Below are 27353 nucleotides of genomic sequence, written 5' to 3'. Positions count from 1 at the left end.
GTTTGACTAATTATTTTTACCCCAATTTATGGAATGATTTTGACAATGATTTATTCCTAATAGATCTAGATAATAGTATACATTCTCATATTTTATTGAATAATAAGTTGCGAGTTTGTTTTGCGTGACTGCTAAAGCATGTATGTGCTACTATGCTAGGGCCATGCATTATGGTTTGAGGCATGGTCACACAGAGGATTTGTTATGTTGGGGATCGGGGCAAAATGCAATGAATTATTCATAATTTATTGCATTTTGTTTTTGTTTTTTGTTTAGTTGAGGGGGCAGCCCCGTACCCTAGCCCCCGCTACGTACAGTCATGATTCAGTGGCTAAGCAATTGCCTCGTTACTGTGAGGCCCCAGGATCAAACCAAGTCCATGTGCTATATTAGTGCCCCTTTCTGAGGCATTAATCCTCATTACTGTCAGTTATGACCTAAGGACGTAGGTCCCCTATTTGATTAGCCTAGTATCACACACATGCTTTAGCAGTCACGCAAAACAAACGCTCTCAAATTATTATTCAATAAAATCTGAGAATGTATACTATTATCTAGATATATTAGGAGTAAATCATTGTCAAAATCATTCTATAGATTGATTATTCCACCTTTATGACCAACAGTGTACATATTATATTTGATATACATGTAGTGCATGGGCACAATCAAACCGGGTATGTCCATACCAAAGAGGAAAAGTTTTGTAAACTTAAACCATGTGCACCTAATACTGTAACTGTGCAAGTGTTATGATATTCTGGATATTAGTGATCCCACTGGATAGAAATGCTGCACAAATATAAATTTGCTACTTTGTGGTACTTTAAGAATCTTAATTTAGAGATATAACAAACATTAACTATGCAGGCACATAACCTGAAACCAAATTTTAAGACATTTATATATATGTATATATATATATATATAGGAGGTAAACCTATTGATATATGGTCAGGGTGTTGGTAGCCATTTTGATTGGCACAATGGCAGCAATCTCGGATACATTGTTCCATAAAATGCTACACTCATACATGGTGACACATTTTCTTTCATCAATGAATATCCTATCCTTAAAATGTACTTTAATTCTTAAAATATCTTTATTGTAAATAATAACCCGAATTCGATTCCGTTAGGATACTGGATTACTGGCTACCATTTTCTCGGTCATATTTGAGTTCAGGGTTTTTTGGTGGCCATAATATATTCTAAACAGTCTAAATGGATTTGTCGACCCCCGAAACCTAGGTATATAGACACCGGAATTACTGTAATGTGGAAATTTTACGAATTAAGTTTTTGGAGGCACTCTTGGATTACAAAATGGCGGCCATCTTTCATCTTATTTTGAGAATAAGGCTACTCTAGAAATTCATGATAATTTCAAGCACACCAGTGGATATCCTGATGTCTATACATAATTGTAATCTTGCTACTCAGAGTTTCACAAGAGTAACTAACTTTCGGTCATTTTTAGGAGGCCGGCGGCCATTTGGACGCTATCTTGGATTTCCAGGTTTTCTGGTAGCCATAACCGATTGTAAGTGGTATGAACGGATTCTTCCTCCCCACCCCACCCCCCCCCCCTTCCCCAAAAATCCTATAAATAGACACCAAAATTACGTTTAGAAAATGGATATATCATGATTTATGTCTATCCTATTAAATGTATTTGCGGCCAGCTTTGACGCTATTTTGAAAATAACCACTTTCCGGGGGTCAGATTTCCTTAGAATTTTAATATATTGTTTTTGATGTCAAACACTACCGAAAACCCTTTAAAAACCTTCGGTAGCAATTTTGGGGGCTGTGGTATTTTTTCCCCACAAATTGACACGATTAGTTTTAATTTTATACTATTACTTTGATTTCCACCATCCTTTGTTAACAAAATATTAAGAATGACCCTACACTTTCGGATTTTAAGCAACAGAATTTAATTCCAATTTGATTTTGAATATTTTAGGGGGCTTTGGGTACTTGCATGGGATAAGTATATCGTTGTTTATTTATTTTTTTAATTTTTTTTTAATGCCAATTATTATCATACTGGTGTTTTTTTAATCTTCTCGCGGAAAATTTGGCTTGTAAAAAGTATTATGAAAAAAAATGCAATCTACTATCATTTTTGTATTATTGTAATTTTGACATTCGCCCTAAAACATCTGTGTCACACTATAATTTGTTTTTTCCTTACCCTTTGTTTAAATTTTAGATTTAGATTTGTTTTTATAAAGATCCTTGTTTGGATTATAATCTATACTGACAAATTTGACTTTGCATATATAACTTTTAAACCTGATTCATCAGCAGTCGATATACATACGTATAGTTTATGTTACATTATTATACTCTATGACAGACATTGCGTGTCGTTTAGAATGTGAATGTGTTCAATGAATAGAACTTACATATTTATAATATATATTTATATTCATATATAGTTATAGTTATACATAAAGGGTGTATATTAATTATGATCATTACCGAAAGTTGTCATTCTACAAAGGACAAATTCTTAAAAGATGCGACGTCATGACCGCGATATAGTCATAGTTTCTTAAGCTTGAAAATATTTATTTCTCAACTAGTTTAGGTAACTGTATTATCATGTTCATTCTATCATGTTTCCTGGTCTCACATTATCTAACTGTCATCACGATTAAACGTTCATCTTTCATTCTTAACTCATCAAATGTGATTGTATCTTCATGAAGGCTTAGCATATAGAAATACATTTATACCTACGCACAACTTTCTGTTTTGTTTTGCTTTCATTTGTTTTGTTTTCTTTTGTTTAACATATTTCTTTCGAAATGGAAAGGAACTGGCTTGCAAATAGCTTAGAAATTATTCAAATGATAATTTCCTATTAAATGACAATCAGCTTTGTTATAGGTGTAATTTTTTTAACAATTTTGTGATTAAAGATGTATATGTATAAATATTTAAAAAATAGTAATCAGTGAAATGATGTGGAATCGAATTAGGATATGTAAATATGTGGAATAGTTTCGCACAAGAATACAACCACATTCGACCCCCCCCCCTCCCATGGCCAAGGTGTGGATACGCCATGGAATATGAATGACTGCATGATAAACTTGATACGTTTAATTAGCACATTTAGATGTTTTTTATTTAATGATGATAGCGTACTGGATATAATGAGGCACCAAAACAAAGAGTAGGAACCCTTTACAAAAAAGTATCATGGTATCCATGTTTTTTTTCTTCCAAGTTACCATCCACCATGGTAACCATGGTAATCATGGTACCAAAACAATGAAATACATTGTTTGATGACCCTATGTTTATCATTGTTTGATACCATGGTTACCATGGTTACCATGGTGGATGGTAATTTGGACAACAACCAAAAAAGATTACCATGGTACTTTTTTGTAAGGGAATACACTCATATTGCTTATACAAAATCACAGAGTAAAACGGGAACAAAATAAATAGACTCATAACATAAGTACATCACATCGTGTTACTGGGGGAAGATGTAATCTTTTGAAACTGACAAGACATTGAACTATTTCTATGAAGATGACAAATGGGGTGGTGTTTAGCTTTTTTGAAGCAGCCACTCTAACTTGTCATATAAACATTCACAGGATCATTAATTTTAAAAAAGATATTAACATAAAACACGAATGAACTCAACATTGTATTGGAGAAAACAAATAATAGTGTTATTATATCCAAGTGATACTTAGTCTTTATTGTGTCAGATATGTGGATTATTAAGACCACAACTGAGAGTGTATGTTACGGAATCTATTGGAAGTGAATTTTAGTGATCCGGGCATCGTTTCATGAAACCGTTATCATTAAGTTACCCTGACATCCCATTAAAGCAATCGTACAATGTACTTATGACGGTTTCGTACGTGACACGCTGCCCAAATATCATAAACAACGACAAAAGAATGGAGCTGATAAACTCCTTGAAGTGGATACAATATTATTAACTGCAAAAATACCAAACGAAATGACAAATATAAAAGCGAACCGTGTCGTTGTCTTGGTATTCAACACAACGATACGACAATATGACGCCATAACATCAAAACGTATCATGATATCAACTACAAATATCGCAATGCGAATGTATCCCCTCGGCACTGGTAGCGATTTTTGTGTCATCCTTATGTTCAAAGGAGGGACAAAGATCCCCTCTCCCCTCCCTGAAACAAAAAGATGACGTACGTGTAGAGATCGCCACTAGTGACTCGGACTATTGCCAAGACCGGGAGCAGCGTCACCAAACACTAAAGATGTGTAGATTTTACTAAGACATACCTCCATACAAAATTTAAAAAGAAATTCTTCAAGAGATGTGGCAGTTAGAGCGCTTAAAAGACAGATGAACTTTGACCCTACAAAGGACTGAAAAATGAGGGCAGCAACGCCCAAAAGCTTACATGTGTAGATTGTACAGAGATGCAACTCCATACAAACTTTGAAAGAAATTTGTCATTAAACATGACCTGTAGAGCCACGCTAGACACCCACCAAAATATGACTTTTTACCGTATAACAGACGAACACTGGTGGCAGCATCACCAAACACTAAAGATGTGTAGATTTGACCAAGATACACCTTCTTACAAAATTTAATAGAAATCCGTCAATAAATGTGGCAGTAAGAGCGCACGAAAGGGACGAATGACTTTTTACCTTTGACTATCACAACAATCCACAAAACGGCTATTTATCATATATGCAACAGTTCATCATTCAGTCTTAAAACAATTCATGTTATATCCATATTCATGTTTATAGTTAGGAAACAATAATAATTAAAAAAAAACTCACTGAACAACCGTTAGCGTTGAAATTCGTCATCATCCTTTCCAACCCATGATATGTGACCATCGCATGTAAAAAAAACATCTTTGGTACAAGCTTGCTGATTGGCTGTTCGTTCTCTTGAGGCGTCACTGAGAACGCCCGTAGATTTGGCCAAAAACCGTTCAGAATTTCAGTCCCTCAGCAGTCACTCCGCTGTTACTATACCGTGTGAGTCAAAACAAAGTTTAAACTTAGAAAATGTACATTTCAATACCAGCTCATTCTTTTTGCTTGAGCTCTGAAAATTATACGTTTCTCATACTTCTTTCACACATAAATGAAATTACTAAATGTTCAATGTCATTAAATAAAACTCACTTCTTAGGCGACAATCTGGCGTCACAAGTAAATAAATTTGTCTCTCGACAACTGCTTACTTCTTGTTCTGTATTCTGTCAAGTAGCGTAATAAGGGATCTTTAAAAACCAAAACTTATAGCGATTATTAAACTAACTTCTTCTGTCTCCAAAATCTACGGTCTTCAAATGACCTTCAATAAAAAGAAAACATAAAATAAAAATACAAAATAAGGTTTGTTCAACAAACCATTGTTCATAGATGATTTGTAAAATAATTAACAATTTTCTAGGTGTAAATTTTTTTTTTGACTCACACTGTGGTAGCTTCTTGATTTTGCACACGTACCGCAGATTCTCCGTCCTTGTTGAGCTTGTGAAAACTCCCTATTGGAATATTCGCTGCGGTCTGATCGACTGCATCTAAACGAGAATTCCGTGGTCTTTCATTGTGGAGCAAATTAATTGTGAAGAGCTTGGTGAATGAAAGGAACAGACAAAAGAGTATCGCTTTGTAACTACAAAGAAAAGGTGCTATATTAAATACTCTGTGAATTGAATTTGATCAATATCATTATCCATTGACGACAGCATTACTAGGAGGAAAAGAATGCAACTTTTCAACATTGAACTAATCAAAGATTTGTTGAAGTCAATATGGTGAGTATTTATGGGGCGGTTGAGTATGATGGGGTGTCCAAAGTTCGCGGACATTTCAAAAATAATTAGGAATATGATATTCGATCCATGATTTTTCATATTTCTAAACAAATTCAATCAAATTAATTAATATCAAATAAACAGCAAACTTCTAGACTACAAATAGCGGAACAATGAAAGTAATCATCATAAGAATTCCGACGATATAGCGATCTCAAAATTCGGATCGGCGTGAGCTCCAACTGAAGAAAAAGTCATGAAAAAACGAGTCCTTTATCCGCACACGAGCATTTACGAGTGATTTTATGTTTATTAGAAAAAATGATCCTCTAAATTTACGGTAATTGCATCAGTTGCTAGTCAGAATATCATAAAATCAGTTAGTATTACTTTTTACTATCAATTTTGATGACATATTCTCTCAAAGTGAAGATTTCCAGACCCATGTCTGAAATGGTGATGAGCATATACTATCAATATTTAAAAGGCGTTAAAGTGATTTGCAACTGGCAATGTTTTATTTTCCCCATTTGTTTTTTACGAAATGAATGCTTAAATTGTTACTCGTAGAGAGGTAACCACAGAGTCCTTCGATCTGAAATGTTGTACATACTTTCCTAAACTTATCTTGCTGCTACAGATAACTTTAGAGATTTCTGAGGGCTTGCAATTCCCTGAAGTGGGCTTTAAACGCATATGAACAACTTATCATTCCTAACAGGTCTTGCGCTTATCTATCTGTAATTTCTGTTAACTCGAGTATTTTTACGAATGAAGAAATTAAATTTTCATTCCACAAAATATTATTCACGAAGCTGTTGTTATTGTCTTCCCTCAGTGTTGAAAAAAACTGCACGGGCCAATGAAGAAAGAGTGGTTGGCTTCAAATAGGAAGTCCATTTGAGGGGAAGAAACACGGAGCAAAAATTGAAGAAATTGGACACAGTTTTTAAGCTATGGTCACGACCAAAAAAAATAGCCTGCTCGGCGGCCGGGCGGCGAGTTTTTAACCAATTTCGCCCGTTCACCGAGCGGTGGCCGCCCGAACAATGCTTCTTTTTAGGGCATCGCTCAATTGCCGCTGAAGTGACTCTCACACTCTGCCGTGTAGGCCTACCGTGTGCCACCGTGCGCGAAAATGTCTGCGGACGGTGGAGAACGGCGAGGGCACACGGTGGTTCGTTATCAAAGCGGGCAACACGTTAATAGGGCGTTGGCGCTTATTTACACCCGGTGGGACCCGGCCAAAGTTTTGGGCATGTTCAAAACTTTGGCCGGCTGGCACCGGCCGCAAGTAAGCGGCAAGAGGACGGTGTTGAACGGAATGAGGACGGTATGAATACGTTATGAAAACGGTCACACTGTATGAACACGTTCACAACACGCTCATAACCCGTTACAGAACGGTGATGAACGGGCAAAAAAAAATCCACCGTCTGCAACGGGTTGTAAGCGGGTTGTGAACGTGTCATGAACGTCAGCGGTCCGGGGACTCGCTCACAGGACGCTCCGAGCGGTGAGGGGACGCTAAGTGACTGGTAGGTGGCTGCTACATACCCGGTGCACACGTTCGAGACCCGGTATGGGCCCGGTATAAAAACGGCCAAAATTTTCAACAAAAGTCAATCTGGGCGGTGAAGACGGTAGAAGCACGTTCAACACCCGGTATGCGCCCGGTGAGAACGGTCAGAAGATGGCAACGAAACGGTGAAAAGATTAATTTTATGAATTTTTTTTTGCGGCCGGGGACAAGTTCGCTCAAAACCCAACGTTCTGGACTTTTTTTAATAGCCCGGCAGGTGGACGGTAGGCCTACACGGCAGAGTGTGAGAGCTCCATAAAGTTTTCGCGCGGAGGTAAAATTCGGCGCCGCCTGCTCACTTTTTACGCCTGCCCAAAATACGCTCGGTTCCCGGGCGGTCGCTACCCAGGGACCGACCTAATCGAGCGTTCGCCGTCGAGCGATTTAGGTCAAATATCGAAGACGCTAGATCAAAGGCGCCGAGCGGTCGCCGCCCGGTCGCCGCTTGGAGATCAGTCGGTCACTGGGCGGCGAGTTCAAAATCGGTCGGCAGTCTTTGACCTAGCGGCGTCGATTTTTTACCTGAATCGCTTGACGGCGAACACTCGATTAGGTCGGTGCCCGGGCGGCGACCACCCGGGCACCGAGCGTATTTTGTTGCCCCGTCGATAACCGGCCGGCAGCGGGCAATTTCTTTAAAATCAACCGGTGGCCGGTGGGAGACCGCTCGAGAATCGGTGGGTCATCAGTCGGTCAATGCCGGGACGCCGCCCATAGAAGCTCTCCGATTTCGCCCAGTTTTGACCTAAAATCGACCGGCGACCGACGGGAAATCGACAGGCCACCGCACAGTCTTCGCTGGGGTTCTACAGCCTGCTGGACTTCTTCATAAATCGTTGGGCGATGCCCAAATTCCAGCGGCGACCGAGCAGGCTATAAATTGGACGGTCGCCGCTCTAAGTTGTGACCATAGCTTTATAGTCAAGATCGTCAAAAAATAATATAACATTATATCATTTATCGAAACAAAATAAATTAATCCTTTCTAGGATGAAATGCAATCTGAATCAGACCATTCATGCATGAGTAAGCCTAGCCATTTAAAGGGACTTGGTAACATTGTTCAGATGAGAGATAGTGGTGTTAAGGTAGTGACTTCAATGCTATATGTACAATTAAAGATAATCTGAAAATTTGAGTGAAAACGGACCATTATTCATGGTACAAATCGGGAAAAACTGATCTGATCGATTCCTTAATTCTCCCAACTATATTAATACAATTTAATTACATTTTAGGTGAATGGAAATCGTCACAAAGCAATACAATGGCTTTACATTCCATTCCAGACATTTAAGTGTTGACAAATTTTTTATAGCCTGTTTTATGTCTTTTTTCCATGGAAAAACGGTTGGAAAAATTCAAAAATGATTGGGAGAATTTACTGTTAATCACTGTTAGACGGTGTCGTACATCGAGGCCTTCAAAGAAAACCATAGATATCTTCGTGGTTTTGAGAACTTGTTCAGGATTTTTTGCATGTCAGAGTGTTAGTACAGTAAAAGGAATATAGTAAGTAACATTTTATACAAAACAATTAAGCAATTTTTTCATCAACCTTCAACAATGTTACCAAGTCACTTTAACAATATTGATGATAAATGAATAAATGACTCTCTGAAGAAAAAGAAAGGGGGCATCTGGCCATTCAAATGTTAATGAAAATGGGACGTAACCTATGGCTCTTAGGTGAACAAGAAGGGCGTTATCTTTCCCATGCTGAGACTACAACTCATCCAGCTCCATCCTCGTTGTTTCTTAAATGTTGTGTTCATTGTTGAACAAGAAATATCATAGACATCGACAAAATGAATGGAGCTAATAAACTCCATGGAGTACAGTGGCTTCAATATACTGCTACATCCCAAACAAAATGACAAATAAAACGAACCGTGTCGTTGTCTTGGTATTCAACATAACACAACGACAAGATGGAGCCATGAATTTTACAATCCGTGTTTCCATGGTAACCAATGAATTATAGTAAATATATTCAAATAGATATTCAATATAATCGTATATCATATATAGAAATAAACATTAAATCAATCCACTTTACAGCCCCTTTAAATTGTTGGGCGCCCGAAATTCGCCAAAAATTTGATGGCTAAATTTTACTTAAATTGTATCATAATGTGTAACAATTGATGTTGGTAGTGTATGAATATTTCTATAATTAGACATAAATTTTAACATATTTTATTGACGGTTTAAATGAAAGGGTTGAGCAATAAAGAGTGTTTTTCTATTTTTGCTGAATGTACTTAGAAAATTCAGCCATTCAGTTAAAGATACGCACTCAATTATATTATTTCATATTATTTTTGATTCTACTTTTATAGAGCGCATGGTCTTTTATAGCAGATCCTAAAATACATACAGTGAAATCTGCTTTAGTGACCACCTTCACATAAAGACCCGAGTACCACCTGCCTATACAGATCACATTTTTTAGTTTCCCTTGACGACCTTTTCTCATAGTACCCTATACTAAGGGAACCTGTACATAAAGACCATCTGCCTACAGAGACCAATTTTCTTGTCAACCTTGAGGGGTCTTTATATAGAGGTTTCACTTAATTGAACTTGTTACCAAAGAAAGTGGTAGAAAGGGTGCCTTTGTTATTCCTTCCTTTCTGTGCTTCTGTCATTTGTCCTCCTTTCTTTCCTTCTTTTTGTTGTTCTTTCCTTTTCTTGATTTACATGTTCATTACCCAAACGGTCAAGAGTCGGTTTGTTTGGAGGTCGTACGGTAGTGTACACGAGGTAGAGTATATTCTTTTTAAAGAAATTTTTTCTGAAGCCAAAAGAATTGCCTAAAAGCTACTTCATCATTTCTATTACGATATTTTTAGTGATCTAGTATTCAGTTATCAATAACCCTACCACAATAATAGTAACATGTTGATCATATTTATTTTCACTCTTTTTGAACACACAGAGCAAGACAAATATGTTATATTGGACGTTCATGTATAGCTTTGCATCCTGCTTGACGTTAGGTATGTATTTGATGTTGACATCGTGAACATGCATGAGTCTAGATAGAACGCCTTAACGGTTTTAAGACTATTTTCATCTATCGTACAAGATTTGCAGTTATACTGCCAAATATGTGTTGGAGAACCACGATAGGACATTATCTGGATGCTTCCTTCCCAGGTGTGTGTGGTGATGAAGCATTTCATTCACTTGCTATTATCCTTTGTACGACAATTGCCAGAACGCAAATTGCATAAAAAGGTTGGTGCTTTTCTGGGGTGAAGGTTTCTAAAGTTTAAATTGATTTGTCAGATGCTATATTTCTTTATTTTAAAAATGTTTGTTTCAATTGTCCCTCAGTTATAAATTCTTCACCAAATATAATTTCTTTCTTCTCAGCTATGATTTTTCTTCATTAAAAAGTAAAGGTTTTGTTATTGATTTTAAAAGTCTTTCCAGCTAAAGTTTGGTGCATGAAACATGTTAAACTTCCCCTAGTACGTCACATTTTCTAGAAAATAGTTGCGTCCATGTCATGTTAAAAGGTATCACATCATGCAAAGAATATCTTCATCTATATATCTCTTGTAGGCCTAAATTTTCGTAAGGAATATTGCACATCAAAGGACAGGAATACATTTAATTTTTCAGGATACCTACACTTATATTTTGGATTTTTGTTCGAGCTTCGTATACAAAATCCGGCACGTTGTTTGTTTTTGATATTTAATGTCTTGTAGTCATAGGGAAGGAAAGACAGTCACGTATTTATTGGCCTTGTTGAGAAGTGCCTTTAGATAATTGCATAACTGCCTTGTATAAGACCGCCATAAAGTCAATAAATTTGAACTTTATCCGTGAATTCGAGAAGAAAACGATCCTCTTTGATTAAATCAAAATGAACCTTTTTTTCGGAAGAATGACATCAAAGAGAATAACAAAAGTGACTGGACTGGAGATCGATAGAAGCCATCTAGTGCCTATAAGTTCTTTGAAATTGCATAAATTTAATGGGGAATTTGTGGAGGACACCGTCTTTATAGTTTAAAAAAGGCTGAAGCTGATGACAAATAATGTATTCGTAATGTACTGTATAAAGAGAAACCTTTCTCATGTGTGCCATATGTGGGGTGTATTGTTTTCCTACTTCTTTTAGAAATCACCCACCCCCAATAAATCATGGTGACGTTTGAGATGCTTTTTGTTTAGCTGCTGACGTTGTAGGTATTACATAAATTTGCCGTCGACCTAACTAACTGAGGATTCCGCTGTTTGGTACTTATCTGCCTTATTTTACTTGCAGTCCTACTTGCTTCATCAGAAGTAACCAATGTGACAAATTCATGCTGTTCAGACGGGCTGGGACTGAACTACACAATACCAATGTTCTTGGAGTGTAAGCCGAAACAGCATCCAAATGGAACCATGGTACAGACCATCCCAAAGCTCATCTCTCTCTCGGCTGCCGTGGGACGTGCACGTGGGAGTACTCACACTCACAGAATGTGCAGATTTCCTGGTAATGAGGTTTTGCTTAAAATAGTAGTAATAGAAGTAGTAGTAGTAGTAGTAGTAGAAGAAGTAATACTAGAAGTAGAAGTAGTAGTTGTAGGAGCAGCAGCCGCATCATCAGGAGCAGCAGTAGCAGTCGAAGTAGAAGAAGAAGAAGAAGAAGAAGTAGTAGTTGTAGTTGTAGGTGTAAGAGTAGTAGTAGTCAGGCGGGTACGCAGGGGGAGGGGGTTGGGGGTCGAACCCCCTCAAACTGTTTTAATGTTTGTGTTTTGGAGGAAAAAACCCACTCCCTCAATTTTTTTTATTTTTTATTTTTGTGTGTGTGTTAAAGGGTGACCAAAAAAGATTACCTTACCCCCCCCCCCCAACTGAACGAAATATCGGTAAGCCAAATTTGCAAAATTTTAGGGACCAAAAAAAAAGTGTGCTCTTATCCCCCACCCCCCCCCCCCCCCTGCGTACGCCCCTGGTAGTAGTAGTTGTAGTTGTAGTAGTAGTAGTAGTAGTAGTAGTAGAAGTAGTAGTAGTAATAGTAGTAGTAGTAGTTGTAGTAGTAGTAGTAGAAGTAGTAGTAGTAGTAGGAGGAGGAGTAATAGTAGTAGTAGTAGTGGTAGACCGACTGGGTTAGACTGTTGGATAACTTGTTTAGTTGGCGCAAGTTCTGTAGACCAGGTAAATTTCAAATTAAAAGAAGACCCACCAAAAAAACTTATTTATCCCAATCATTACATATAGTGCTCTGTTTCATTTTAAGTTGATCCAGCTTCATTGCGAGTTACAGTTAGATATTTGTACCTGGGTAGATTACCTATAAACAGGTGAATATTATTTATTTATCTATTTATGAAAAATACCAAAAAAATGTTTTTTTTTGCGATCGAAACATAAAGCATGAATACATAAAGCAAAGCGTCAATTCCATTTCTGCGAAGCAGGTTTGCAGGTTCGAAATGCCGTATTTAGAACCATTTCAATAGGCCATTTTCATAACGTTACCAAATGTAATGCATCCGTCTTTGTGAATAGCCTCAATACGAATGATTTCATTCACATGTTACGAATCAGAAGATACAATGCAAATACTATATATTACGGCGTATTACGGCGTGTTCTTAAGCCGTCTAATTAAGCTGTTTCCACAAAATGTTACATGGCCAGCTGGACATAGATGCCCGAACCCACATTAAACCTAAACCAGATCGTAGCAGACGCGGGCACTCAAGTCAGTTTGAAATACCATTAGCCAGATTGGATGTATACAAGAACTCATTCTTTCCTCGCACAACCGGAGCATGGAATAATCTCGATCCGACCTTAGCATCCCTGACTGACTCAGCAAAGTTTAAAGTAGTACTCCTTCCGAAATAAGTCCACTCTCTGCCACCACGACCCCCAGTTTAAATTCTACCAGGAATCTTTTGGAGAAACAACAACCAAGTACCAAGTAGGGAAAGCCATAATATTCGCATTCTGGCTATTGAAATACACTAATTCGTAAGAGGTAGATGCAATAATTTGTATCAAGGCACCTCACAAAGACGTATTCATTAAATTTGGTTTTGTAACGGTAAATTGTATCCTGGAAATTAGGAAAAAAAAATGGGTTCGTTTTTTTCTGTCAGGGAAAGTCAACAAATTTGGAAAATCACTGAAATCAGGGGGGGGGTATCAGGGGGAGGGGTCTTTTGGCCCACGAAGAAAGAAGTATGACTCTTTTCTTGTGTTCACGAGCATAAAAATGTTTTGAAGACATTAAGTAGGTGATTTGAATAGGTTACAATGGGAAATAAGCTAGTATAATACTAGAACTTTTAATAATAATAATAATACATAAGATATATAAGGCGCCAAATCCACTTGTTAAACGGACAACAAAAAGTTCAGAAAAATATCATGGAATATTTTTCTTTCTATAAAATGCTTGTAAACCTTTCAGAGCATCATCAGTATATCTCCATAATGCCTATCAACCACGTTTCTCCAATAAATTATGCAGGATATTTGTATTTTTACATGACGGAATTGATGGATAGACTGTATTTGACGGGAATTTTCTTATATTTCAGTCAGATTAATGGCGACAAAGACTATTAATTGCACATGAACGAAGTATAGCTGTTTAGCATAGAATCGAATCCAGGGGCGTCTTCACGGGGGGGGGGGGGGGAGGGGGGGCACAGGTTAAAAATACCTGAGACGTAAAAAGGGGATATCACATTTTGACGGGCATTGTTGCAAATTTGGGGCCTTAAAACTACTGCCGACGGGCAAGAGTAGGGGATTATTTTTGTGTATTTCACTTTGGATTTGAGGTTTTCTTTTATCTCAATGTATAATGGACATATTAAACAGGACATTTCCCTTTTCAGGAAGCCCATGTCCTATTTTAGTGGATTACGAGGAATTAATTGCTTTTGTGGTCAATGACTTTAGCTTGATTATACACTTCTTCTTCTCATTTCCCAGATTGTGAAAGGAATCCATGTGAAAACGGCTGGTGCGAGGAAACTATGGAAGGCTACAAATGCCACTGCCCAGCTGAGGTTCAGGGGAAACATTGCAACGAACGTAAGAAAATCCCATTTTCTGGCTACGATACTGCATTTTTCTTTGACCAAAAAACAAACCAACTATATAAGGGGCCTATACACAAACCATTTTTTCCAACAGGGCTTATTAATTTTTTTTATTTTTTTATTGTTGTTATAGCCTCTTCTTTGTTTAGGTCAAAATTTCTGCCCAACAAATATTGCTACATCGTGGAACTGATGAAAATTCAATCCACACAAAAACGGCCAATACTGTTTATACAATCTTTTTTAACTGAAAACACAGACTAGACAAAGGAAAGAAGGGGTAGAGGTGTCGTAGTTGATCGGTATACACCGTATACTGGAAATGCAAAGGCCATGGGTTCGAGCCCCATCGGGGCACTAATGTCCTTAGGCAAGCCATCGATCTACATTTGCCACTCTCCACCCAGGTGTTGAATTGGTTCCAGTAAGAACGCAATCTTGTATTTCCAGGTTTCCTGGAGACCATAACCCATTGACAGTTGTAAGTACTATGAATGGATTATTTGACCCAAAAAATCTAGGTAAAGACACCGAAATCACATTGTTAATTCAGATATACAATGGTTTATGGTTATTCTAATCTACTGGCGGCCATCTTGGACGCCATTTTAAAAATAACCACTTTTCGAGGGTCCGTTTTCTTAGATTTCGAGTTAGTTATTCCTGATGTCAAACACTACCGGAAGCGGATGGAAACCCTTTGGTGCAATTTGGGGGGTCAAACCCTATATTGACCTGACTAACATGAGATTTCACCAAGACGAAAAATATAACTGGACTCTTTCCAGCGAAAGCAACTGAGGCAACTAATTGGTATTCGATGGCCACACCGCATCTCCAACGAAGCGTTTTACACTCACTGCAATTCTTGGCCACTTTAGATCCGCATAACCAGATCACTGAAGTACAATGACGGGGCCATGTTCTGCAACTTTTCGAGAAAAAAATTCCTGCCCAGAAGTTCATTGATGAGGGTAGCACATGTAATTCAATGTCGTTGTTTTTTCAAATGACACTAGTTTCGTGGCAGGGATTCCAACCTCGTTCCATGGGTTTTATAGTCCGATGATTTGTTCCTTAGACCATCAAACTACCCATCCCCAGACAATGATACCCATTCTTGCCCACGAAAGGATCAAGATAATCCCAAGATTAATTCCATAATCTATAGAGCAGATTAGTAACCACTTTATTAACTCTACGTTTAAAAAAAATCATTTCTTTTAATTATCAGATGATGACGAAATAAATAAATGAACTTTCGAAAAACTTTGTGTTCTTATTAAAAGATGTTGACGAACCGCCAGTGAACTCATTGACAGACGATGACGAAAAGCCTGTGGTAACTTGTCCAGATGACATTATTCGGTATGTGGTACCAGGAGTAACATCTCTGAATGTCAACTTCCCAAACGCAACAGCAACAGATAACTCAGGCAAGGCATCTCTGATTCGTGTCACACCTCCTTCGGGTAGTTTATTCCAACTCGGTACAACCGAAGTCCATTACGTGTTTGAAGATCCAAGTGGGAACGTAGGAAGTTGCCGTTTCACTGTTACAGTCAACGGAACCGCGGGTAAGTTGAGCAAATTCATCGAACCTATGGGGTCTTGGTTTGATATTCACCATGTACAATCTTCGGCTAAAGCCAACGAGGCCAACAAAAAATCGGTTCGTTGGCCTTCTGACAACTTTGTTTAGGGTTAACGTAACAGAGAGCCCTCGAGACTGAAAAAATACAGGTAAAGAAGTACACAAGGGAAACAAGTTAGTCTTGTGGGCTGACGGTCCCATGCGCCGCGGTCGACTTATCGAATTCTTTTATTATTTATGTCTGTGGTTAGTCGGTCTTGCGTACCGTTGTTCCCGTAGGCCATCGCTCTCGTACCATCAGTCTCGTAGCATGTCGGTCTACTGAAATAACCATGCAATTTCCTCTAGACAAATACATTTGCTAACAACTTTATGAACTCATTGACAGATGATGACGAACATCCTGTGGTAACTTGTCCAGATGACACTATTCGGTATGTAGTACCAGGAGTAACATCTCTGAATGTCACCTTCCCAAACGCAACAGCAACAGATAACTCAGGCAAGGCATCTGTGATTCGTGTCATACCTCCATCGGGTAGTTTATTCCAACTCGGTACAACCGAAGTCCATTACGTGTTTGAAGATCCAAGTTGGAACATAGGAGCTTGCATTTGCACTGTTAGTGTTACAGTCAACGAAACTGCGGGTAAGATGCATATATTCCTCACGAAGTAATGATAGTTTGTTTAGTACTGTGTTCGCAGCCAACTGCCAATTACAGAATTTCTTCTAAGAATAAAAACATCGTAAAGAATTACACAAATTTGACAGTATTGAAAGTGAATCAAATGGCACAGAGTCTAGCTAGAGGATCGTACTTATACAGTGCGTTAAAAAAAATTATAACCAACTTTGGTAGCTTATGATTAAAAAGTCAAATTCATTGTAGCATTGAAATTTATGTCATGGTAAAGCGTATCCTGTTCCCTGTGTTACGATACACTATTCGTGGCATATTTTTCCTACCTTCAAATCTCGCCAAGAATTGTCATAACAAAGAGAACTTTGTATGCCGATCCAATGCATTGAGCCCACGCGTTTCCATTTTGTTGTAAAACTGGAGAAACGAACTGAAACCAATCTTGGACTACGTGATCGACAGTGCACAGGCCTGACACATTTGGGACATGTTCAAAAAGAATTATTCGAAGAAGAGTCGATATGGCAACGGATCTATGAATACGGCAACGAGTTTAGATTGCATGCATATAATTTTTGAGAGCTGCGAGCTTTCTTCGATGTCATTTCAATGTTTGTTCGGGGTTCTTCGATGTGACTCACATAGCGATTCAAATAATAGCCTAATCGCACCCTACGCTACGTTATCACTTCGATATCAATTCAAAAATTCATGTTTACTTCGTTTCCAAATCGGTGTCAGTTCAATGTCACTTCTATGTATCTACGGATGATGCGTTTGATCAGCATACTTGGTTCGGAGTGTGCGTTGTTTTCGAACAATGCATTTTAAGTTCGGGTTCACTTCATTTCTACTTCAAAGTGGGATCTATATCGGTTCGATGTATTAACGTGTATTATGCATTGCCATGGCGGTGTTACTTCGATGCAGGAATGTCTTCTTTAGTTTCATTTCGTTCCCACTTTGTTGTCGGAGGCTTGCGTTGGCTGCGTTGTAAAGGCAGCGCTTCCGTACCTGGCTGCTGAAGAAAGAGCATCTCACTAGTAGAGAGCGGCCCTGCCCCCTCCCCCACTCCGTGAACGGAGGGATACCATGCGTGTTCCCAAAATGTCCGGTAAAGGGGTACTTTTTACGCACCAAAGTCCGGCTCCTAGTACACAAAAATCCGGCCCGTATTGACTTTACATACCGGACTTAGGGGGATGTTTTCAAAGGAGGGAACATGCATAGGCCTATGCGTATTCTAAATAACACTGAGTGGGGGGGGGGGGGGGGCGGGGAGTGGCCGAAGTGCGATTGAAACTCGCTATTTCGCTCTTCTCCAACGCAAAAACAGACGACATTGTGCTGGATTTTTATGTTCTTTCTGACAAAAGTACAGAGAAAAAGCCAGAGAAAGTGCCAAATTATTCTCTTATATTATACATATTGAAAGGTAACCCAAGTGACTCCCGGGCAACCCAATGCTGGAAAGAAACGCACTTTTCAGAAAACTTCACTTTTTCATGCAAGAATGCTCATTTAGTTGTTCTATGCCCGCAAGTCAGATAAGGCGGATGATACAACGTTTCCATATAGAGAAGACATTGGGCATTCCAGCACCACGTCCCCTACCTGGAGATAACCTACATGTACCCATGACATACTTCATAGTGGGCGACATCTCAGGAAGTCCTACACTAGGAGGAATATGTAGCGTACCCAGAGGATCTTCAACTACAAATGTTCCCGAGCTCGTAGGGTGGTTGAGAATGCCTTTGGAATACTAGGTAACCGTTTCCAGTGTCTCCTGAGTACCCGACCACAACACCCAGAGACTGTAGATGAGATTGTCTTGGCATGTATCTGTCTCTAAAACATGATGAGAACCCGTTACCCTGGTGTGCACAACAAACCTATTGAACAGGGAGGATGATGACCACAACCTCATTCTTGTGCCTGTACACAGGGACTGCTGAAGCCTGATCTGGCTCATCATGTGGGCGGCAACTTTGGCATCAGAGGGACCAAGGAGCAGAGGAACTACCTCAAGACCGACTACAACTCCCCAGCTGGAAACGTGCCGTGGAAGGATATGATGATCTATTTTGGTTGGTGGCTGACCCACATAATATCCGCGCAGATCCGAACTGACGCCGAGATGTCACTGATCTGACACCGCGTGGCTTGACTTGACATCGAAGTGGACTTGCAACAGGGTATTCTGTACGGATCACAAGGCAGACACAACAGATTGACAACGAACTGACACCGAAGTGACATTGAACTGGCACGGAAGAGACATCTAAATTGAAACACATGCTTCGAACCAAGAATGCATTGTAAGGTAGAAATGCATGGGAAACGTATGCACTTCAAAAGTCGAGAAATGAACTAACATCGAAACGAATAATAACAGATAAATTGCACGTATGTCACAATTACTGGTGTTTAACGAACTTAAGTATATTATTTTATAGACTTTGCTAAACGCATGATTATGAGTAGTTCAAGCCATTTTGCCTAATATGTGTGTATCTAACAGTCAAAAACATTATCTTTTAACAGAGGTTGCGAATATGTCTTATGCTCTCGGCATGGAGAATGGAATTATCCCGGGTTCAAGCCTTTCAGCTTCTAGCGTATTTGACTATTTTCATTCCACCGCTAGAGCGAGATTGAACCTTCCCCGATTAGCACCCTATGCCGGAGCCTGGTCTGCTAGGAGTCATGATGTCACTCCATGGATACAGGTAGAGTTGTCTTTAAACGGAAATCCAGTCCTAATCAAAGCATACTACTCTAAAAGAACGCACTAAATTCAGAGAAGCAGACTAGTGAAATATTGAACGAAATCGGGAATTTGATGTTACTCAACCTATGGGCACTTCAAATTGACTGAATCGGTAATGTTACTATAACTAAATACCGGACTTTGTTCTAAGTAACACACAAACGGACTAAATATTCAATGTTTGAAAATATATGACTCCGAAGTATCTTTTCTCTGTAGATAACCTTCAATAATATGCTATCCACAATATCTTTTGAGTAGTCCCCTAAGACAGAAGGCGCTCTGGGGAAGAACAGAAATTTATGGTATTTTCGTACACGACAAACTGAAGAGTTATCCGTGACAATGTCACAATCCAGTAAATTGCCAATTCGCATAGCTTTAGTGATCACATATTTCAAACACACATAACTTTCTTATCGTTTTTCCGATTTATTTTAAAATTTCGCCATTCTGTTTTTCCTTTTTTGTTACACTTTCATACATTTGAAATTATAACAAAGGTTGGATTGCCCTTTAACAATCCCAACTTCCATGCTGAGTTTACATAAACCAAAAGAATAACGATGCTTTGTTTGATGATCAGTTTTTTGTTTAACCTGACTGCTGCAAAAGCATTGTTATAATGATGATTACCATTCCCAGACCCCCTCCCTCACACAAAAAAGGAAACACCAAAGTATCCTTTCACTGACCTCTCCAATGGAATTTTAGTGTCGCCGATAATCGTTTCTACTTTCAAACTTTAATAAGTCAGAATGTTTCAATTAAACTCAGTTCAAATCAAGAATATTTGTAGTCCGTTTAATTTCATTAATCATTTACGTTATAGTCAGAATAGTATAATTATGCTAATACTAGTCTAAACCTAGACTATATATTATCACTAAATGTACATCGTTGTGTAATAATTCATATCATCCACCACCTTTTCCCACGCATAATAGAGGACCGTGCTAGGAACAAGTATATGTTCCATGCAATACCTCTTTCTTGAAATGTGATATTTATGTGTTGATAACTCATATACCTAGAAAATTCCCTTGTTTTGCCTTGTCAAAGAAAGTGAAGATGGTCAGTGGGTCTAAACATCATCATGTACATGAAATGATAACTTACAGGGTCAGTTTAAGAAACAAATAAAATTTTCACGATTGAAGGCTTTCGGTAATACCATATGGTAGCAATACTGAAGACTGTTTGATATATTCTACCACCCGAAGAACCCGCTAATGGGGCTTTTAGAAGAATAAAAGAAAAGTAAAGGAATGGGAGAGAAAGGGGAAATAAGGAAATATGATGAAGTTTAAGTAAATAAACAACCTACACGATACAATATTTTTGTAATGGTTTTCAGTGCTTGGTTAACAAAAAAGAGGTGAAATAAAATATTGAAAAGTAAGGAAATTGAAAAAGGAAATAATACCTTCACCATACATAAAGCTGTTGTTCAATATTATCATTATTCATTTCATTGATAGGTTGATCTGATTACAACATACCGTATAAATGAAGTGGGTACGCAAGGCCGCGAAGACTTGTTCCAATGGGTCACTAGCTACAAGATCAGTTGTGGTATAGACGGTTTTAATCATCATATAGTAAAAAACAGCTCTACAAAACCTAAAACTGACAAGGTATGTATATCCACTGAGGTATATCTATGGAGGTATCCTGATACAGTGGTTAATTTACATGACTCTTAATCCAAGGGTTGAGGGTTCAAATCCCAGCCTGGTACTAGTTAAAATCCTTTGGCAAGACATTACTCCAAACTTTGCCCTTCTACACCTAAGTGTAAATGACTACCTGGCAAATTGCTGGGGGTAATAATATTTGGGGGACATTGAGGAAGAGAAACGGTCATGCTGATGAGGTTTCGCTGAGTAAACACAATTGTTATAAATGTTATAAGCGTTTGTCCTAACTATGTCCATTCATCACATAATCAAAAGTCAGCTCCGGCCCCAGAATAACAGCTCTAACATGATTGAAGGAAACGGGTGGAACTTAAAAATGGCTCGGTCGGCGGCCGCCGTCTAGCTAGCAATAGATCGCGCTGGTTCGAATTCATCCATATTCAAAGACCAACAGTCTTCCTCAAGTTTGTTATTATTAATCTACTTATCGCCTACGTGAGACAGTAGATACGGCGAGTCCGCACTGACTCTTCAACACCGGGGGTCTATGTCATCTGGTTTTACTCTGCACACTAAGAAATAAAGGTACCAATTTGCACCCTTAGGGGTGCAGATATTTGCTTTAAAAAGCAGCACCCTATATGGTGCAATTCTTTGGGGTGCAAACCTGCCCCCTAGAGGGAGCACATAACCTAGGCAAGGCATCATATTAATTTATCAAAGCGGCTTGGAAAGAGGTCACACGCAATTAGACTTTGAATTTTTGCTTTGCCTCACTATTCATGAAGGCAAAAATAAAAAGGAACCATTACTGGGTTTCGAATCCACTAGTCTAGGATTGTCATACGCTGACCTTACCGATTGAGCTAACGATGGGTTGATAAAACAAGGGTTTGCATGATTATTATAACCCTAACCTTAACCCTTATAAAGTCTGTATAGGAGATGTACCGACTTCAATTTGTTTCAAATGATAGTAAGCTTATTGCTATTTGTATAATTATATTATAAAAAGGTGAAATAGTTTTTACATTTTAACATGTTTAATCATGTCCTTCGAATATAGACAAAAACTTGAGGACATATTCAACTTCAAATTGTTACTGTGAAAGTAAATTTCGTCACTATAAGGTTTGTTCTCGGGCAAGCGACGTCATCTCCCAGCGAAGTATGCCCGTATATATATATGGTTCTAAAATTATATGATTCTATATTTCATTGCCATTAAAGGTGTTCATCGGTAATATTGATCGCAACACTGTGGTGCGCAACACTTTACCTGTTCCCGCGGTGTGTCGTTACGTTCGTCTGGTACCGATCACTTACCATAAACACGTAAGCCTTCGTATGGAGCTCTATGGATATGGTCCTCTCACAGGTATGGAACAAATCAATGCAGCATTTTATGCCATTATAGGATCGATGTCAGAATGATGGATCTTTTATAACTTTTAAACCAATCCTAGTTCGTTATGCAGTGCCTCCACGACCCAAGCCATGTTAGGTTCAGTGCCTATGACAGTGTTTGAATGGTCCATGTAGACTGCACGGTCTACTGCCACCCACTGACTCTGCAGTACAGCTGCTTTCTACAAAGACAGTGACTAACAGAGATCGTCTCTGCTCAAGACTTTATTACGCTTATGGAATTGTGTTTAAGTGTGGAAGAACTTCAATATATATTGTGCTTTTGTGAGTCGATTGAAGGGTGACTGACTTTCACTGTTGGATTGGCCAAACACTGTATTTGATCTTAATAACCTTTTTTTGACTGATCCTTTGAAGGTAAAGACCAGTTTTGGAAACGCCCCCCCCCCCCCTCTCAAAAAATGAAATGGAAGCTCTTATCACCAATCATGTGAAAGAATATGTTTTGACTAATACATGATGGTACAAAAACCGCCTACTAATTGTTATATTTGGTAAATTAGTTTATCTATTTGGACGTGATAGATAGAACGCACATGTCTCGCACGTGTGCGTAGTTCTATATAGTCCTACATCTTTTTGTGTACAGTGCTTGTAACTTTGCGAAGACTGGGCCAAATTTCTTATCATTTTGATGATTCCAGAACCTTGCAGTTCACACCAATACTTATATGCTAGATGATCAACCTTTTCTGATCGATTCCACAACGTTTCTTTCACAATGCAATCGAATGACCATAACTGGTCTTTATCTTTAATGATATTTTGGCGGGTGATCATTATGGCATTGAATGCGCGCCATAGACCTACTGTTTTAGTGGCGTATTCTGAAAAATATTATATTACATTTCAGGATGTGAGTTGTTAGATGTTATATGTCATAACAAACTGCCTAGAATATATATCCCCTATATAGTCCTTCTACTTCTACGTTTATTATTCATCCGAACTTCGACATTTTTAAATATCATGAAAAGGGCCCAATGGGTGTACAATTCATTAATGTAAAACATCATCCTGTAAAAAAATAGGGCTACCAGATTTTCATTCCGGATGAGAATTCTTTCTGATAAACCCCTCCACACAATTTACTGTATACTTCGGAGCTGTCACCACATATTCAGGCAGCAGAGTGGCATGTGAAAGTCAGAGCAAATTCTGATTAAAAATAAGACAGTTATGAATTGGTAACTAGGTGACTTATCTTGCATAGTCCTCTCCCATTTATATATGTATATATATATTTTCCCTCAAAAAGTTTTTAATAATAGATACACCCTTGATATAATTATTGCAAATATGTTTCTACATATGCTTCTTGTTTGGGGGTGGAAAATATTCCGTCATCAATAATTATGATAACGAAATTAAAATATTATGAACAGAGCAAATGGGAGAGGACCTCGCAACATACGCCACATTATTGCCAATTTATGTTTGATTGATCGCAAATTCAAAATGTATAACTTTCTTATTTTTAATAGGAGTTTGCTCAAACTTTAACTGACTATCCCTGCAGGTTCCCCCTGTAAAAGACTTGTACGGTTTGTGTGGTCGTGTGTGCGCATGAGAGTGAGTGTGTATATGCGTGTGTGCGTATGCGTGTGTGCGTGTGTGTGTGTGTATGCGTGTGCGTGTGTGTGTTTGGTGGGTGCTCGTACTTATATGTGCGTTTACGTGTATTTGTTGTGTGTCTGTTAGCTCTTTCCCCCTTTTCCTCATACAACATAGGACAAATATTAACCCGTTATCTATCGCATGTTTTCATATCGGGATGTAGTCGGTCCCGAGTGGCGTTGTACTCCCAAGAAGTGCTACCACGTTGATGCTGGCTTGCGGAACTGGACGGAAGCGTATCACTTTTGTCATGATCTTGAACCCGTGACTACATTAGCAGGTGACAAGCGTCCGTCCCTCCTCTTCATAAATACAACAAAAGAGTACCAGGTCGTGAAGAGGTGCTCGTACTTATATGTGCGTTTACGTGTATTTGTTGTGTGTCTGTTTGCTCTTTCCCCCTTTTCCTCATACAACATAGGACAAATATTAACCCGTTATCTATCGCATGTTTTCATATCGGGATGTAGTCGGTCCCGAGTGGCGTTGTACTCCCAAGAAGTGCTACCACGTTGATGCTGGCTTGCGGAACTGGACGGAAGCTTATCACTTTTGTCATGATCTTGAACCCGTGACTACATTAGCAGGTGACAAGCGTCCGTCCCTCCTCTTCATAAATACAACAAAAGAGTACCAGGTCGTGAAGAGTTATCTTCGTTTGTCTGGGTCAAAAGTGACGACAACTAAATTAACGACGTTTGCCTGGATCAATTGTGACGACAACCAACGCGAAGGGTATTTCATCTGTAATAAAGACATAACTGGACGTGGACATGTTGCACCTGCATGTAAGTGTTGACCTAACATTCCTTTAAATATTTGCAAGAAAATATGCATAAGCATTTCTTAATACTAATACTTCGAGTACTAAATAGTCATATCAAATATATATGCCTATACGTAAACGGGCCAAATAATTAATTGTCAGAAGACGCAGGCCCACACAAGGAGTTAGGAGTTTCCTAATTAATGCGAGCGAGCGATAATGTTAACAAATCATAATAGTGACATTGAACTTTTGTCATTAAAAAGATATTAAAAGGATATTAGATTAGTTGTGATGGCCCAATTTGTATAACATCCTAACATCCAAGCCGATACTTACAAGCAGCATCTATCCTAATATTGTGGGGGTGGAACCCTCTCAACTCCACCCCTCCTACACCTATGATTCTTATTTCGTATTGTTCATGCCTTTGAACAGGAATCTCCTTTGATCGAAACTCGGTAGGCGGTATTATTTTTTTTTTTTTTTTGTATCTTGAAGGTATGCTATCAAAAATACAAAAATCCACCTTTTGACGGGTCCTTTTTTTTTCAATCGTGCTTGGGGTCATCCTCCTCACCTGCGTTGCCTCTGGGTGGATGAGTCGGTTAAGTCGCCGACCATCTGACCATGAAACAGGTAGTACTGGTTTGACGTAGTTACAAGGGAGTTACACGAAGCAGGACAAAATCTGACCGGATTAATTATTACAGTACATTTTGAAATATCGACGAATCATGTCAAAAGTCTGTTTATTATTACGTTTCAATTATAGACAATCTTTATGGATATAAAAAAATTATAGTGCCTAATTATGACAAGATAAATTATGAGAAGTGGTTTCGCATGAAAATGTAAATCGAATATAGGCATTGTTTGCCTTTATTAGTCAAGCACTTTTTGGTATAACCTTACTAAGGGTGTGTCATGGTTGACTTTTCCAATACGCGGTCGGGTTTCTTTTTGATACAGTAGTCATCATCCACCTGTAAAAATTTGATAAGTTTCTACGAACAAAATGATCTAAATTGACATTAATCTTTATCAGTTCTTTGCCAAATGACTCCCACTTTTTTGGCAAAATAATAGTAAGGATTATATTGATAATATAAATGATGATGATGATGATAATGATAATAGTAATAATAATATTGATAATGATAGAGCATTTTTATTAGGACCCAACTCCACTTGACTAATGTAGTCAAAGCGCAATGTTGAAAATTGTGATTTTATCTTGTGTTTTAATTGATCTGTGTTTAGATTGGCAACCGGGTAAACCTGATGGAGGTAGCGATGAGAACTGTGTGGCAATGGATTGGAGAGGCGGTTTCTGGGATGATTTGGCCTGCAATCAAGTTCACGAAACAATTTGTCAGATAGTGCTGAATAATATCTAAAGTTCGCATTAAGACCTCAGTGCCATTGACTTCAAACAGACACAAATAAACAGGTTTGGACCCCATCTTGTAAACGAATGCGATTGATCCAAGTCGATCGCAACATGATATCAATGATGTCAGAGGACTTTTTTTTATTTTTCTTTTGGTCCCCAAAAAATCGCAACGACTCAGCCAGCCGCTGAATAAGCGGGGGGGGGGGGGATAAGAGGACACTTTTTGAGGGGGGGTCTGAAAATTTGACATTTTGCTCCGTTGTGGGGGGGTGAGGTAAACTTTTTTAGGTCAGCCATTGGTATAATATTTTTTTTTATTTTTTATAATTAATAATTAAAAAAAAGGGGGTGGGGGTTCATCCAAAATACACACATTAAAAATACCAAAGGGGGGTTCAACCCCTAACCCCCCCCCCCCCCCCCCCACTGCGTACGTGCCTGTTGATCTTTTATTCAATTCGATTTGCATGAGTGTCAATGAAACCACTCTCGACTGTTATATATAAACCCTTTTTTACAAAGTGTGCGGGTTGAAGGTTCACTCTACAGTGAGGATAAATGAAAAGTAAATATGATAATAATAATAGTAATAATAAACGTTTTTTGTAGAGCGCATAACACATAGCCATGTCTCTATGCGCTTTATGGAACAGAATACAGAAGGAGTGGAAATGTTACACTGTGTTCTGAATTGTGAGATCTAACACATGTTGTCAAATTAATTCCGAGCTTTTCAAATGTTTTTATATTTCTAAGGTGTTCCGGCAAGTTCTATTAATCAGTGGTTGCATATAAAAATGACCTTTCCTCATTTATATGGAAACGAAACGTTCGCATTGACCTTAGGAAATCAACTTTAGTAGCCTATTGTATATCCCATGGAAATCAAATTTCGAATCATGTAATAAATCTGTCATTGTAATCAGTCACAAACAATTTAGGATTTGATATCAAATTAAATGTTAATGTACATTTTGTTGCTTACAAATACATTTGAAATGAGCAGATAGAACTTGATATCG

At 38.4% G+C, this 27353-nt stretch overlaps 2 protein-coding genes across 2 annotated transcripts; both read left to right on the top strand.

Moving 5' to 3' along the window:
- Positions 1 to 11693: 11693 nt before the first annotated feature.
- Positions 11694 to 24602, top strand: LOC105447249. Its single transcript, XM_011685085.2, has 9 exons — positions 11694 to 11905; positions 14365 to 14466; positions 15764 to 16051; positions 16457 to 16717; positions 19259 to 19443; positions 20966 to 21121; positions 22355 to 22502; positions 24333 to 24526; positions 24591 to 24602. The coding sequence occupies exons 1-9, from the start codon at positions 11770 to 11772 to the stop codon at positions 24600 to 24602; spliced, it is 1482 nt and encodes a 493-aa protein (XP_011683387.2). The 5' UTR covers positions 11694 to 11769.
- On the top strand, positions 24521 to 26452 carry LOC105447244 (C-type lectin domain family 17, member A-like). The gene is made up of 2 exons (XM_011685078.2): positions 24521 to 24957; positions 26199 to 26452. Exons 1-2 carry the CDS (start codon positions 24618 to 24620, stop codon positions 26333 to 26335), a joined length of 477 nt encoding a protein of 158 aa, XP_011683380.1. The 5' UTR covers positions 24521 to 24617; the 3' UTR covers positions 26336 to 26452.
- The last annotated feature ends 901 nt before the right edge of the window (positions 26453 to 27353 follow it).

This window comes from Strongylocentrotus purpuratus, unplaced genomic scaffold (assembly GCF_000002235.5).
Source record: "Strongylocentrotus purpuratus isolate Spur 01 unplaced genomic scaffold, Spur_5.0 spur5_scaffold_9, whole genome shotgun sequence".
In the NCBI taxonomy this organism is placed as follows: Eukaryota; Metazoa; Echinodermata; class Echinoidea; order Camarodonta; family Strongylocentrotidae; genus Strongylocentrotus; species Strongylocentrotus purpuratus.
This window is presented reverse-complemented; position numbering and strand designations above follow the sequence as displayed.